General features: G+C 40.2%; 1 protein-coding gene and 1 long non-coding RNA gene across 2 annotated transcripts in view; both read left to right on the top strand.

The window, feature by feature from the left end:
* Positions 1–2,959: 2,959 nt before the first annotated feature.
* tor2a (torsin family 2, member A) lies at positions 2,960–8,515 on the top strand. Its single transcript, XM_007573195.2, has 5 exons — positions 2,960–3,151; positions 4,201–4,466; positions 4,637–4,812; positions 5,992–6,119; positions 7,228–8,515. Exons 1-5 carry the CDS (start codon positions 3,022–3,024, stop codon positions 7,470–7,472), a joined length of 945 nt encoding a protein of 314 aa, XP_007573257.1. The 5' UTR covers positions 2,960–3,021; the 3' UTR covers positions 7,473–8,515.
* A 2,747-nt stretch (positions 8,516–11,262) lies between these two features.
* Positions 11,263–12,985, top strand: part of LOC107833067 (uncharacterized) — a 6,903-nt gene continuing 5,180 nt past the window's right edge. The window contains exon 1 of the long non-coding RNA XR_001658775.1: positions 11,263–11,418. This is a non-coding gene — a long non-coding RNA (uncharacterized LOC107833067). The remainder of the gene's footprint in view (positions 11,419–12,985) is intronic.

The raw sequence follows: 12,985 nt of genomic DNA, 5'->3' as shown, positions 1-12,985 counted from the left end.
ATAAAATATAGAAACCCTGAGTTACCGTCATTGGCAGCAGCATGCTAACCTCAAAGTGTCAAAGTGAAACCAGACGGTTGTAACCGACGTGAGCTGATGGTGAACTGTGACGTTCCAGGTTTCCAGGAGCAGGCCGAGGTCAGGGAGATCTTCCTCACTGACTTCCAGATGAGGCTGCTGTGGGGGAGCAGGGGAGCCGAGGAGAACCAGGTCCTCAGATACTCCAAGTTCGACCAGGTGCTGACCGCCTTGTCCAACCGGCTGGAACCGCCGATCAGACGATGCTGATCCCAGAGACGTTTAACTGATCAGCCGGCTTTAAGCGGTGGATTCTCTGACATCCGTTCAAGTCACTTTAAAGTGTAACTAACCCTCTGTGAAATCATAACCACGCTCCCGGACAAATGTAGAAAATTTAGAGAGGGTGTCGATGTGGGCATTTCTAAAGACCAAACACGACTGGCTGTCTGTTCCCCTCCCATTGTTGTTCCAGCAACAAAAACATTTCAGAGACTTACAGACATCATCTGAGGTGACTGCTTTAAAAAGTTCAAGAAGAAAACAAGAAGTTAACGTTTCAATTTATTGTAGAAACATTATTTTTTTAATGCTGTTTTTAAATATCTTTATTTGTTTTTAACTTATATCAGTTTTATGTTATTTCAGTAACCAAAATGGATTTTTCTGTGTTATTTTGGTTGTATTAATATATTTTTGTAGTTCATTGCATAAATGTGAAAAATCAAAATGAACAAAATAAAACAAAAATGTAAATGCTAAACCTAAATGCACCTTTGTAACCAATCAGAAAATTAAACTGCAGTGACCACATTTCAACCCAAAGGGGGCAGCACTGTGCCAGTTTAGCGCTGCAAACATTGCAGAACTAAGCAAATTTACCCAAAAACATCTTTAAATTCACATAGAAACTTAAAGATAGAAACCTCAAGAATATATTTAGAGAGTTTATCAGCAAAAAAATTTGTTTTGGGGGCTAAATACACTTTAAATGTGACAGATTGTGCAGTTGCTACATGGAAACATTTTTATCTGAGCCTCGCTGACGTAAACCTGAAGGAAGGAGAGTGAATGCATGATAACAAAACTTTATTAAGGCTTACAGCACAAATATTGAAAGGAAATGTGATATGAGTGTTGTTTTTTGTGTTTTCTAACATATATTTGGATTTTTACGTTGAAAAACTCCAACTAAGACACTTAATCCTGTAATTTGTGAGGTGAAACAGTTCTTTTATCCTTTTATCATCCATCAGTTCCAGAGAATAAGAGTCCAGGACTTCAGACCGTGCAGCAGGCTGTCAACACAATGTTTGTGTGAAATGTGTAGAACTGCAGATGAAATGAGGTCCAGTTCCTGGTTCTGTTGGGACTACAGGAAGTTAATGCTGAACCTTTGTCTGCAGGGTAGAAATGATTTGTGTGCCTGAAGGCTGGACCTTCATTAAATACTAGACCAAACAATGTCTCTCCATCTTCACTATTAATTTTATTAATAAATGGTAAATCTGTTGAAGCAGTATCAGTTTGAGGGAACAGCTTCTGACAGCAATAATTCAAATGTACAGAGAACTTATATAATCTTACATTTAATATTTATCTGTTTAGTGTTATAACTGTGAATAAATAACATTTTCCTCTCAGAAAATTGACTTTATTAAAGGTTCCTGTATCATTTTTTCTCTCAAACTTTACTATGAAGTTTTTAATAAACTTACGCCAAAGATCTCTGGATTATTTTTAGTGTGTTGCTCTAAAATGTTGCTGCCAGTTTACAAAAAGATGAAAATCTTTGTCTTGTTTGCTTTTGCAGGAATTCAAAAAATAAACAGTTCACTAGTTTGAAAATAGCGCCCTCTGCTGTTCAAAAATACATTTTTTATCATATTCTGTTTTATTTTTATGTAATAATACGATTTGTAGCAAGAATTTATTTTGTGTTTGTTTACATTTTTTAAATATGAATTTAACAAATGAATCGTTGAATCATGTTATGGATGATTTTACTTTTAAACAAAGTTTCGAGTCAAAATATTAACTTTCTTATTATTATATTTATGTGCCAATATTTTTGTTCACGGGGTGCAAACAATCAAAGATATTTCCATTTATTATTTTAATTATTTTTCATGTTGCACTCTGAGAAAACCTGAGACATCTGCCGATGTGTTGCTGATTAAGTCACACAAAACTCTTAATATTTCCACAAAAATGATCAAAATAAAAATAAAGACAAAATCTCTACAAAGTTAGTGTGTAGATTTTGTTGATTGGCTGAGTTGTAGCAAGAAAACTAAACAAATACAACCAAAATCAGCAACTCTTCTGCTTTACTTCCAAGACAAATATATGAACGTTCAACAAGCTTAAAGGTGGAATTAAAGTTTTGATTATTGGAAAGAAGAGACGAAAGATGGCGTATCAGTGCCATTGTAGAAATGAAAAAGAAACATATTTCAGTCAAGAAAAACCCTCAAAATATGAGAAATTTCCTAGAAAAAAACGTTGAAATTTCTGAGTTTCAAAAGTCGAAAATGTGCTGGAAAAAAATGAAATTTTGTATTTAATCTCAGAAATATTCCAGTTTTTTTTTTCTCAAACTTTCGGAAATGTCCTCTTTTTTTTTCTTTTTTTTTTTTTTAATTGATCTCAAATTTTCGACTTTTGAAACTCACATATTTCTAGAACATTTCTGGGAATAATCTCAAAATGTCTTTTATGCCATGAATGTACCGCTCCACCCCCACTTTTTTCGGTCTACAATGGCCCAGAAAAACCTTCATAGTTTTCTGTGAAGAAATATTAAAAAGTCAGCTGGACTGTGATCCTCCAACGTGTCCTTCTTCTGGTCAACACAATACGTTCACATTCGTTCTGGGATTTGTAGTCCCTTCAGTGACCACGTTCGGTACATCCGCATTACTTCCGGTTTCCTTAAAGAACTACAACCCGCCCGGCGGAGCTCTGAGGAAGACAGCGGAGGTTTTCCGGCTGGGAACCAAAATGCTGGCCGTCCTGCCGGCGCTGCTGCTGCTGCTGCTGCTCAGCTCCAGGCCGGCCTGCGGCGTCTTCCAGAAGCTTTACTGCAGCTTCTCAGACAGCTGCGACTGCGACTTCAAGCCCAGCATCAGAGGTGAGTTTGGTCATGTTGTTTTCAGCTAATGCTACATGCTAGCAGGCGGCTAACAGGATAACATTCAGCTCAGACTGACTTACCGGTATGTTTTGGGTCGCCGTCATGTTCTGTTTCAGCTTAAATGTCTTTTTCTGATGGTCTCACATTTTCCGGATTCTGTAAGGGTCAGCTAGGCTGGTCCTGCTGCAGGAAATCATCCCCACACCATAACACTTCCACCTCTATGCTTCACATTTAGTATGAGGCTCTTTGGTCCAGAATATTTATTTGTTTCATGACAAACTTGTGCTCCGTTCTGGTGTCCAAATATTTTCATATTCCAGAAGTCCAGTTCTTAGAAAACAATAGTTTAACATGTGCTGTTGCTGATGTAGCATACATGTTTGAAAACTTCTTTTAGCATCTTCTGCTCTGCTCTCAGGGTGAACTTGTGTTTTCCTCCTTTACAGAAGAAAGATAGATTTCAGATTCTTCTGACACCTGTTTAAATATCTTACCAGACTTGAAAACATGAACTACATTTGGTTTATGCAAAAAATGTCTACTTGTCTTTGGGTTTAATCAGTCTAAAACCGCAGCAGTAGTTTATCAGCACTGAAGGCGTAAACTTTGAGAAAAACGTGACTTTTGTCAGTCAAAAGGGATCCTGGGATCCTGGGAGGCCCACAAAACGTCTGGACTGAGGGAAACCGCCTCAAAGTTTTCACATGCAAATGGTCTCAAAACATCAATATTATTATTTATCATGATAACTTATGGTATAATTTATTGTTCAGTAAAATTTGTAATCGTGGCAGTCAGGCATATCTACTAGTTTAAAATATCAAAGTTTCATGTCGTTCCTAAATAAAAACCTTTGGCTTGAATTGCTTATAAAAATAACACAATTCAGACAATTCAGTTTTTGTGTATTTGATGCTTCCTCTCAACCAGGACTCCTTTAAAAACAGGTTTTTGATATTAATGTATTTTTTTATCCTGGTAAAATAAATAATAATAATAACTGACAGGTTTAAGCTTTAACCTGTTTGTGTCGTGATGAGCAGACTTGGAGTGGGACCTGTACAAGAACGTCTTCGGTCAGCACCTGGCACAGGACCTGGTCTCAGAAGAAGTTTCCAGCTTTCTCCTCAATAAGAACCCGGATCGGCCCCTGGTTCTGTCCTTCCACGGCTCCTCTGGGACCGGGAAGACGCTGGTCAGCACCTTGCTGGGGAACCACCTGTACGGCTCGGCCATGAGCAGCCCCTTCGTCCACCAGTTCGTCCCCACGCTCCACTTCCCCTCTGCCGAGCTCGTCGCTCAGTACCGGGTGAGTCGCTCTGGACAAGGCTGCAGAACCGCCATCAGAACCGCTCTGGGTTTTTCATTATATTTTAGTTTTATTCTGTTGTGACTTTGTGTTAGTCTAATTCAGTTAGTTTTAGTGATTTGTCCCAGAATCTGCTGGTTTTGAAGCTGTGTGTCTGCTCTGGTCGGCAGGAGGAGCTGAAGAGCTGGGTGAAGGGAAACCTGACGGCCTGCGCGCGCTCCGTCTTCATTTTTGATGAGATGGAGAAGATGCCTGCAGGCCTGATCGACGTCCTGGAGCCGTTCCTGGGTCCGTCCCACGTTGTGTTTCGCACCAACTACAGGAAGGCCATCTACGTCTTCATAAGGTAGCCTGGACACCAGACACACAATCATTCACCATAAAATTACACAAACTGGAATCATGAAAATGAATTAGCTTAATGAAATCACGCCAGTTTTTAAAAACTCAAGTTTTTGGATTAAAAGTTTTGCTGCTAGGATGAGGTGGTTTTTCACGATTATCAAAGTAAAACTGCAGTGGAAACAACAACAACCAGATGTTACTACTGGCAGAAACCATGAAGAAGAAGACAGGAAGTAGTCAGAGGATGATGGTGCTGCATGTTTTTTTTTTTTATAACTTATCACATGAACAAACTTATTCACGTGATGTTAATTACATTTCTTATATAATAAAAAGACAGCAATAGTGATATAGTGCGGTTTTTGTTACGTTTCCCTTTCACCCGTCCCATGCCGGATATGGGATGGGTGAATATGCCCATATACGATTGTATATGCCATAAAATACGACGTCATATTAGTGCCATGATAGATAGGAAAAACTTGGACATTTCTGAGTTTGAAGTCAAAAATTTGCTAGAAAATACTGAGTTTAATCTCAGAATTTTGGGGGGGAAAAACTGGGAATTTCTGAGCTTGAAAAGTGATAAATTTGCTAGAAAAAAATCAGAAATGTTGAGATTAATCACTGATATTTCTAGAAAAAAATCAAGGAAACTTCTGAGCTTGAAAAGTTTTGAATCTCAGATTTTCAATTTTTTTCTGGAACATTTCTGAGATTAATCTCAAAATGTCTAAGTTTTTCCTGTTCTTTTTTTTTATTGATTAAATTTCTGATTAATTTAACAGTTTTGGAGTTTCTCCTCGCAGGTTTTTGAGTCTTTTGGTGGGAAATTGCTCCTCCTTTTTTATTTTTCTACCTGCGGCGGCCCCGATGCTCCGTGGTATCGTTGGTTCCAGGTGTGGCCGTCTCCCTGACGTTCTCGTCTCCAGGTGTTTGTCACCGTTTCCTTGGTGATTCCAGCTGAGAGTCTGTCGTTGTTCAGCGGTTTGTTCAGTGTGTGTCCGACCCAACGCCGTCTTTCCTCCTGATTTCTGCCTCTGCTGGCAGCTGGCCGGTTCTTTCCTTTGGGTTCATGTTACTGTCTGACCAGCGGATGTGGAGCCTCCTTTTGGGATGCTGTTGTCATGGCAACGCAGCTGCTGTAAACCTCTGCCTCCTGGTTTCTGTTTGTCTGCAGCACCGCAGGAAAGGAGGCAATACACCGGCTGGTTCTGGAGAACCGGCTGGCTGGACGGGACAGAGACGAGATCAAACCGTCTGACCTGCAGGAAGTCGTCCAGCAGTCGGTTTACAGCAACAAAACCAGTAAGAGACGCCCGTCAGATCTCTGAGTTCTGATTATTTAGTTTATTAAAGTCTGGATTGTTTTTCCTCCAGTTCTCTCTCTGGGTTTCCAAAGTCCAGAGTGATGTCATCACAGCCACAGCGGCCATCTTGTTTTACGTCTTCTGTGAATTCAAGTCAACCCACAGAAGGAAAAAGAACTATTTCTGATTATATTTTCTGTCATTTGTAATTTCTTTTTAAGAAAAGAAAGCGAGAGAGGGAAAAAAGTATTAAATTGTAAATTAAATTTAATATAAAACATTCAGAGATGTTATTTTTAAGCCGCATCGTTTTGATATTCTGATCATCTCTATGGAAACCAGCAGCAGAAACCAGTTTTTCTGCTCTTCTTATGATTTTACAAAATTTGGCTTTTACTATTTGAACAGATATTACTGAAAGTTAAATCAAACTGTGAAGCTGGTATATTACTGAACATGGATAATTCATACGTTATTACCTACAGAGACTTGGATGTTCCAGAACCTGTGGTTCCAGATTTACCATCTGGCTTCTTCTGCTGCAGGATGATGACGCATGTCTCACTTCAACGACGTAAAAATCAGACAAAATGTGACATTCAGACTGCAGACGTTCTGAAAACTATCTGATATGACTTGGTTCCACATATGGAAGTTGGACAAATTGGATGTGTTTTTTTTTTTTTGGTACATCATAATTGAGATGTTCAGACTGCCATGAAAAACTCGGATGTTCATATTTGGGTCAAATAATTCGACTGCTGTGTGAACGGAGCCAACCTGGAGTTTTTACTCACCGTTATTTTAATAAAGATATTTTGTTTATATATTTGAAATGTTCCGATCAGTACCAAGGGTTGATCCACGCCTTCTGCACCTTTTTCCTTCCACTAAACTTTCCATCAACATATTTTGATACAACACTTGAACAGCCAGCTTCTTCAGTGACTGAAGTCGTGACCATTAATGGCTGAGCAGACCTGAACATGTTCATATCAACATGTCTGTGTTGGGTTTTCCTGATATCAGGATGATAAATGACTGACTCAGGATTCTCCCTGATCGTCTCTGCAGTGAATCCTGTCTGAACCCGTCTGTCTCCCCAGGTGGACTCTACCTGTCCAGCATCATCCAGCAGAATCTCATCACTCGCTTCGTCCCCTTCCTGCCGCTGACCCGGACCCACGTGGAGCGCTGCGTCCGCGCGCAGCTCTGCCAGCGCGGCAGCTGTAACCGCGACGACGTGGTGGAGGCGGTGGGGGGAGACATGACCTATGACCCCGCAGAGGGACTCTACTTCTCCACCACGGGATGCAAGACGGTCGCTGCAAAGATCAGCTTCTTCCTGTGAGCCGCAGCCAGACGGTTCTGGTTCCACTGGGAGGAAAACGCCTCCGATCCGCTTTCAGGACGCAGGATTTGAACCGACGACCCGATGCTCATGGGCAACCGGAGGGAAAAGCTCTGTGAAGGCAGAAGGCAGCAGGAGGAAACAAATGGCAGCAGCAGAGTTTGGTGGCTGCTGCCTCTTCATGGTCTGAACCAGGAATCCTTTCTACCACGGCGATTTGGGGCGGTTAGACAGACACAGGAGCAAAACTCAGCCAAAAAAAAAGTTTACAGATTAATTCATTTCAAAGCTCCAAAAGTCAAAAATTCACTCCAAAAAAATAATCTGAAATTTGAACATTAATCTCAAATTTTCTACAGAAAATCTGGAAATTTGTCACTTTGAAAAGTGAGAAATTTGTTGGAAAAATGTTTAGATTAACTTCTGAAATTTTCTAGAGAAAAACTGAAGTCAAATATTTGCCAGAAAAACATCTGAAATTTTGAGATCTTAGAGATTATAAAAAACTTGTACATTTCTTAGTTTCAAAAGTCAAACATTTTTACTTTTGGAGCTTAGAATTTTCTGTGTTTTTTCTAGAAAATGTTTAAAATTAATGTCAAAATTTCTGAATCTTTTGGCAGAAATTTACTCTTATTTTTTTAATATGCCACCGTATTTCTACCGTGGACCAAACCTTAGACGACTTTTAAAACCTACAGCTTTTTAAAAAGCTGCAGCTGCTTCATTGACTTGTTTTATTTTATTTAAATTATTTTTGCTCTCCTTCTGTCAGCCTTCAGGCGACTTCAGACGCCTCACAGGGTTCAGTGAAGATTTTTGATTTCTTTGGTCCTTTTAGGGATGCAGAGGAACAAAGACTGACTTTATTTTATAAGTTATTATTTTATGGAAAGGGTTCAGAGATCTGAATGAAACTGTTTTAATTTCAAGATGTTTGAACCATAAGACGGTTTTTGATATTTTCACTGATGTGAAGTGAAATATTGTTTGAAGATGGAGGGAAACTATTGAGCTGAATAAATCCAGATGAAGGAATGCCACAGCTGACGAAATGAGACGGGGTATTAGGGACGTCATAGATAAAAAAAATGCCCATGAAGGAGTACATTCCAAAAAACATGTTTTAGATTAATTTCTCATATCAACAACAAAAAACTTGGAAATTCTCATATCAAAAGTAATAAGTTTGCAAAAAAAAGTCAATTTTCCATGATTAAAATCATAAATTTACAATGTAAACATGAAGATACTGTCTGAGATTATAAAATCAGACATTTCTGATAAAATGATGACAGGTTTTGATTAAAAAGATTTTTAATCAATTCATGAGTTTCTTCTTTTACAAATTTCTAACTTTCCAAAGTCAGAAAATATCCAATTTATGTTATTTTAAATTTATGTCTTTAATTGCGGAAAATGCACCACTTGTTAGTGAAGATTTATGAATGTTTGACATCAGAGAATTACTATGTTTTTATGATAATGGGAGGTTTTATTATTTTTATAGTTTTTTCTCATGTTCAATGGCCCTAATACTCTGTCACAGACTGAGGGACAAAACTAACTAAATAAATAAATCATTAATTAAATGTATATCTAAATATATTTTAGAAACAATTTAAATGTAGTTAAATCATTAAAAATGCAAACTTATAATAATTATTTAATGGTGATACTGCAGGAACAGAACCATCAAATAATTAAATACATTTTAAAAATGTGTATCAGCTATCATGAGTTTGCATTTTAATTACTTAATTTCATATTTAACTAATTAATTGACCACTACATAAACTATGATCTATTTATTTATTTAACTTTGTCCCTTTTGGCCTTCCATAGGACACAGCTCCTAAACATTTGAATCAAGTAGGATTCAAAGGTTCGGAGCTCATCTCTACTTCTGCCAGCAGGGGGCAGCAAAGACTTTTTAGTGCCAAAAGCGGAAGATGAGGTGAGGAAGAGTTAACCTGTTAGTTATATTTTGTTCATGTCTGTTCTGATCAGTAAAGAGAGTTTTATCTGAAAAACTCTGCGGCTGCTGATCAGAAAGGATCTGGATGCTAAAATCTCAGCTGTTTCCTTCAGATTGAACCGTTTACAGCTAAAAAAAAAAAAAACTGTTTACAGCCAAGAACTGAGTGTAGAAGAAAACGATTCTTCAGTATATTAAATAAACTATCAGAGGAAATCAACGTTTGAGAACAGAATGTTTCCAAATTGTGGCCTGGGGGCCATTTTTGGGCGGCCGTTGATTTGAAATGTAATGTGCATCATAAAGCCTTCATTCAGGTTTTTCTTTCAGTTTAATTTAAAATTAATTTAAAATTAATCTGGGAAACTTGAAAGATTTTTTTGTTTTATCTCTACAATTATTTACACACTCTTTGGCTACAGAAACCGACTGATTTCATTAAAATAATATAATTAGAAAAAATAAATACTAAGACGTTAGTTTCACTGCCACAGAGTTTGGACTCCGGTGCTTTGTGGCCACCGGGGGGCGCCAGACTCACCAGGGAACTCATCCCGGTTTTCCATCCTAGTGGACATTTCGGAGTCGTCCTCCTGCCTACAGGAAGTCACTGTTGCCACCTATATATGCCACATGGCCCCTCCATCCTGCGGTGATGACTTCATCAGACACCGCCCCGCCCGCCGCCGCCGTCACAGGGCGGTGCGAGGAAGAGGAGGGGTTCAAAGGTCAGCTCTGAGGTCTCCTCACCCCAGCTGCTGTTGCTATGTGTCGCCATGTCAGTTCACAACAATAAAGCACACACACAGCTGATGATGGGATGACCTCCCCACACACACACACACCTTGGCGACCTCTGGTTGATTTTCACACGCTCTCAGCAGAAGAGTCGGCCTGCTTCTGGAAGTTTCTCCTCATCCTTTCATCGCTCTTCCTTTTCTCAACCTGGACAGAAAAAAAAAAACATTTTCCTGTCCCACTTCAGCCCGGTTCCATCTTTAATTCCTCGCCGCTTCCTGTCTTCCATCAGAGGTGCTGGGTGGGGGGGACAATGGGACGCTGCTCCGTCCTCCCCCCTACACCCACCGTCACATCTGTGAGTGCCCCTCCGTCTCTTCATTCTTCTCGCTAACCGCTCCATTATTGGGGCTCTTTCACTTGTAAATGTGGCCAGTGATACTTCTGATGGGTCTTTTGTGCAAGCGGTCCGGGTCAGGAGGAAGGTAGGGGCCAGAGGGAAGGTGGTGGGGACAGAGACGGGGGGTGAGTGGGTCATGGTTGAGGGTGGCATGGGGAGGGGGGGCTGTTTCAGGGTCTTGTGCTGTTTTTTCTAGCAGGACAATTGTGACAAAGAGTTAAATCCTTTTTTTGTGTGTGCAGTCATTTGGGACGGCCCAAGCTCTCACTTCAAATTCCAGCAGCCGGCCGGCCGCCCCCCGGTGCCTCCGATACCCCCAAATCTACCCCCACTCCACCCTCAGGGTAAGATGCAGAGGAACGGGCAGGATGGAGGTGGAAGGACAGTCAGAGTGGAAACTAAACAGGAAGTGATCAAAGATAATGTGTGCAGGTCATCCTCCGCTTCTTCAACATCACACATCTGCCAGATTTAAAGGGCCAGTAACGTAAAATCAGCTTTTCATCATGTTATCATGTTATTCCTTCATCTAAAACAAACCTGGAGTGTTATTTTGATTCTTTAATCTCCATGGCAGCCAGCTGTGCAAAACACCTGGGTGGACCTAGCTCCGCCTTCGAGGCTCAGATCCTCCCCCACTCAGCTCCTTCAGACTAGCCAGCAGCAATTAGCAAACAGCTGGTAGAACTGCTGAGCTCATTATAGGAGCTGCTGCTCAGAGCAAAGCTGGTAAAAATACAGTTAATAGGGGAGCCATGTTGGGGTGACTTCCTGAAGGCGGAGCTTCAGAAAGAGCAGAAGCTTCTTAAAGAGACAGAGACCCAAATTCAGTTAGTTAAATTACAAAGTCATATTATTTTAAAGTCATCAAATATGACTTTAAGAAAGTCATATTTAATAAAGTATTAAGCATTTTATAACTGAAGGTAACAGTAATTTGTTTGTGCTATAAAATGATGCTATGTCATTCATAGTTCTGCCCTTTAAAGATCCAATTTTAAACCAGAGGCTGTAGCTCAGTCTGTCTACATGCTGATCTTATCTGCTGCTTTAGTCTCTTTGCTGACCTCGTCACACAGATTCACACAGCAGAGGGTGGTGGCAGTGACAGTCGGGTCTCCGGGACAACAGGTGAACAATGGGGACCCTGGGGGCGCAGGGAGCTTGACCTTGGCCTCAGAGCGATGGTCAGATGGGGTGCGAAGGCCACCGGCCGTGAAGGCAGAGGAGGAGGATGAAGAGCGTGGAGGGATAAAGGCTGTGACGTCCCTCACTCTCTTCAAACCTGCAGTGATTAATGACAAAACACACACACACACACACACACAGAGGGAGCGAGGTGACCCCGGCGAGGCCGCTGCTCAAACATCGGGCCTCGGCTCTTTGACGTGGTCATTTTCCCAACGCTTCTGATTGATGAGCGATTCCTTTCCCACCACAAATTATGGTAATAACGCTGATCGAGGGGCTGAGAGTCTGCAGCTGCTGCCTGCGGCTCCCTGATCCACAGAAATGTTTGCTCTTCACAGCAGATGGGACTTTGTTCGGACATGCCTCTAAAAGTCTCAACTGGTGATTAGATTTGGTTAAAAGAAAACATTTCTAACCAAACCCAACAGGAGTTGTTCTTTGGGTACAAATCTGTATTTTCAGTGAGAATTACAGTTTTAGAGGCTCAAACAACAGTGAAGAAGATGCAAATAAAAAAAGTTTTAAGGAACAGTCAAAAGTCCAATCTAATTTGGAAATCAAGACATAGACGTAATTCAGAAAACTGGGATCAAGAGATGAATCAGAGAAAAATGTCTCAACATGTAATGAAGAAACAGTGGAAGAGCTTTCCATGTTTCCTGGACATTGACTGGACACAATGGACAAAGGACGACTTTGGGAAACTACTGCATGTTAGTCTTGCTCAGATGTGGCGTCCCTCAGATCATCACAGTGAGAATGTGATTATGATCAGACGGATCAACATTCTGGATCTTGGACTGCAGAAAAGGAGCAGAAAGTAATAAATCCTTTAAACCAGGTGCTGATATAGTTGTATCATATTTTTCATGTGATATGGTTCCATTGTGTTGTAGGGCTGTATCAAGGTATTGTATTGTATTGAGGTATTTGGCTGTCATGCAGTTTGTATCTTTGTGTCTTTGGCAAAGATTTCAGAGCAACAGACGATCTTAACATGAACTTTTCCAGGGCAAAGTGACGAAAATCCACATTCTTCACATTTTCCCACGTGGAAAATGTGGAAACATTCGTTTTAAAGTTCCACCTCTGGAATTTAAAACCAAAAACGTTTTATTGTTTTATTGTTTGCAGACAGAATCTTTCTTCTTTTTTTGATAGAGCAAAACAGTTTCCTGGTGCTAATAATTTGAGGAATCCAGAATT

Source organism: Poecilia formosa, unplaced genomic scaffold (assembly GCF_000485575.1).
Source record: "Poecilia formosa unplaced genomic scaffold, Poecilia_formosa-5.1.2 Scaffold320, whole genome shotgun sequence".
Taxonomy (NCBI): Eukaryota; Metazoa; Chordata; class Actinopteri; order Cyprinodontiformes; family Poeciliidae; genus Poecilia; species Poecilia formosa.
This window is presented reverse-complemented; position numbering and strand designations above follow the sequence as displayed.

Coding starts and splice junctions, on each gene's coding strand:
- tor2a (XM_007573195.2), top strand. CDS start 3,022: ATGCTGGCCGTCCTGCCGGCGCTGCTGCTGCTGCTGCTGCTCAGCTCC. Junction 4,467..4,636: donor AGCTCGTCGCTCAGTACCGG/GTGAGTCGCTCT, acceptor TCTGGTCGGCAG/GAGGAGCTGAAGAGCTGGGT. Junction 4,813..5,991: donor GCCATCTACGTCTTCATAAG/GTAGCCTGGACA, acceptor GTTTGTCTGCAG/CACCGCAGGAAAGGAGGCAA.